Source organism: Artemia sp. Qi Xiang Cuo, chromosome 4 (assembly GCF_049724085.1).
Source record: "Artemia sp. Qi Xiang Cuo chromosome 4, ASM4972408v1, whole genome shotgun sequence".
NCBI classification, from domain to species: Eukaryota; Metazoa; Arthropoda; class Branchiopoda; order Anostraca; family Artemiidae; genus Artemia; species Artemia sp. Qi Xiang Cuo.
Genome location: NC_142797.1, coordinates 42,731,376 through 42,733,646, shown reverse-complemented (window position 1 = coordinate 42,733,646; position 2,271 = coordinate 42,731,376). Strand labels below are relative to the sequence as shown.

Sequence of the window (2,271 nt, the reverse complement as noted above, 5' to 3'; positions counted from 1 at the left end):
CTATATAGGATTTTAAGCTGTGGGATAATGGGAAAATGTCAAACAGAAATATACTGGAATTGTGAGTGTTGTTTATATTACCGCCTAGAACATAAGCTAAAACATTTATGAGGAAACAACAATAATTTTTTCAACAAAATCTGCTAACAGGTAATAACAAGCTATTCAATATTTTGAAGCTTTTTTTTTAAAAAAAGAAGAGAAAAACCTGCTCATCATCAAGTTTCTATTTATTGAAAAAACAAAATATAACGTCCAGTTCTCCTGCTTCCGAGTAACTCTATTAATCACAAGACTAGTAATTATAAGTCCCAAAGTCAGAATGGATTATTAACCTTCCCAATTATCACCATATTTGTTTTTTGGTTGCCGAGGTTCAAAGACTCCGGGAGGCGGACGCATAGCAGGGACGTCCCTTTCTTGCATAATAGGTCTCTTCAAACGCTCTTCGTATTCCTCTCTGTTTCGGCGACGCAGCTCGTCGTAGTTAACAGTCTTTTCTGGCTCTGGGTTATTTACCCCTTTGTCAAGGAACCGCGAGTCCAAATCCAATGATGGAGTGTATGTGTCTGGAAATCCTGATAAAGGACGATCACCATAGCTCTCATAATCAGGGGTTTTCTGAGGTGCGACAACACGGACTCCAAAATCCACAGGAGTATCTATGTCAGATTCGGCTGTCTTTAAACCTTTTTGACGACGCAACTGATCACCCAACTCACTCGTAGGAGATCGAATAAATTTATCTGCACATGCTTTGGAGTAGGATGCTTTTCCAGCAATATAGCCTAGACAAGATGCAGCAAGTACTTTTGGTACAACACCAAAACGAAGGCTAGCTTGTAAAAAACCGCTCCTTATAGCATACAACGTGGCGGCACTAAAGCCAAATGCAAAAGGAACACATCTGTAGTAGAAACTTTCCCATCTACATTCTAAATAAATTTTCTGATCTTCTTTAGAAAGCTTAGGAAATTGGAATTGTGGTTGTTGAACTTGCTGTGCCATGATTAAATCGCCCCTAAAAGAAGTAAATTTTTATATCCCGTATCAAGTATCAAGAACCTAATAAAAAATTAAACTAATTTTTAAATTTTCAGGTATTTTTCTAGTCTAAATTAAAAGATTAAAACTATTGTTCAGACACCATAAATATTTTTGCAGTTTATAACTTTAGCGATTCTAAAATAAAAACGAAAATAAAATAAAAATTAATTTTTTCAATTTTTACGTCACGTCGCTCATTAAGTCATAAACCTATTGTGTACTATTATTAGTACACAATAGGTTTTAGGTATTACGTCATGTCACTTATTACGTCATATATGGTTATTAGTAGATAATCGGTAAAATATTCGTTCTTTATTAAAAAATTATGTAATACTAACTACATCCAACGACTATGACGTCATTGGTCAATATTGTATATAAAAAATTAAGTTTTTCGTAAGAAATAATTAATTGAAAAAAAATAAGTGCAAAAGTTGCTAGATCTAGAGATTTCCTTTAAAATGAGCCATTGAACAACTCTCTACGATGTTCCAGTGCCAAGCTATCTGTGAAAAAGAAGAAAGAAAATATATGCCGTTTAGGCAGAATGTTGTAGTAGCTGCCACTTTTCTTGATTTTGAAGCCAATATATTCCCCTTGCTGTTCAAGCCAAGGGACAGAAAGTTTCCTTTACAGGGTTTTCGGACAAGGTGGTTTTAATGGTGTACTTTTTGTTTTGATCTGACTCCTTTTTTAGGAACTATGGGTTTTTATATTTCTTAACATTGGACGTGATCGTCTCTTACTAGGTTGCTAGCTACCGCTGCAACCCGGATTGCTAGCTACCGCTGCAACCCGGATCAGCCTATATATTTTCCTTGTTTTTCAAGCCAATGGATGGTTCCTATATAGGGGTACTGGACAATGCGGTTCTACTAGTGAACTTTGTTTTTTGATCTGATTCTAGTTTTAGAAGTTATGGAATTTTTTATTTTTTACTATTGGGCATGATCGTCTCTTACTAGGTTGCTAGCTACCGCTGCAACGCAGATAAAAAAAATTGATTGGTGAATTGAAACTAGAGTAATTGCTGAAAATTTTAATTAAAATAATTTTTATATCATGGATCTCTAAAGTCATTATGTAAACGGCAAAAATATTTATGGTGTCGGAGCAATAATTTTAATTTTTTAGTTAAAACTGGAAGAATACCTGAAAATTTTTATATTAGTTTTTATTTTTGATAGTGCCTTGATACTTGGCACGTCGTTTTATGGGAAT

The 2,271-nt window shown here is 34.4% G+C and overlaps 1 protein-coding gene across 1 annotated transcript; it reads right to left on the bottom strand.

Annotated features, from left to right (window-relative positions):
* Positions 1 to 330: 330 nt before the first annotated feature.
* LOC148953135 (OCIA domain-containing protein 1-like) lies at positions 331 to 1,010 on the bottom strand. Its single transcript, XM_089087543.1, has one exon. It carries the CDS (start codon positions 1,006 to 1,008, stop codon positions 331 to 333), a length of 678 nt encoding a protein of 225 aa, XP_088943669.1. The 5' UTR covers positions 1,009 to 1,010.
* Between the last annotated feature and the right edge of the window lie 1,261 nt (positions 1,011 to 2,271).

What these genes read in the sequence shown, in the direction of transcription:
- LOC148953135 (XM_089087543.1), bottom strand. Translation starts at nt 1,008, where the DNA reads ATGGCACAGCAAGTTCAACAACCACAATTCCAATTTCCTAAGCTTTCT.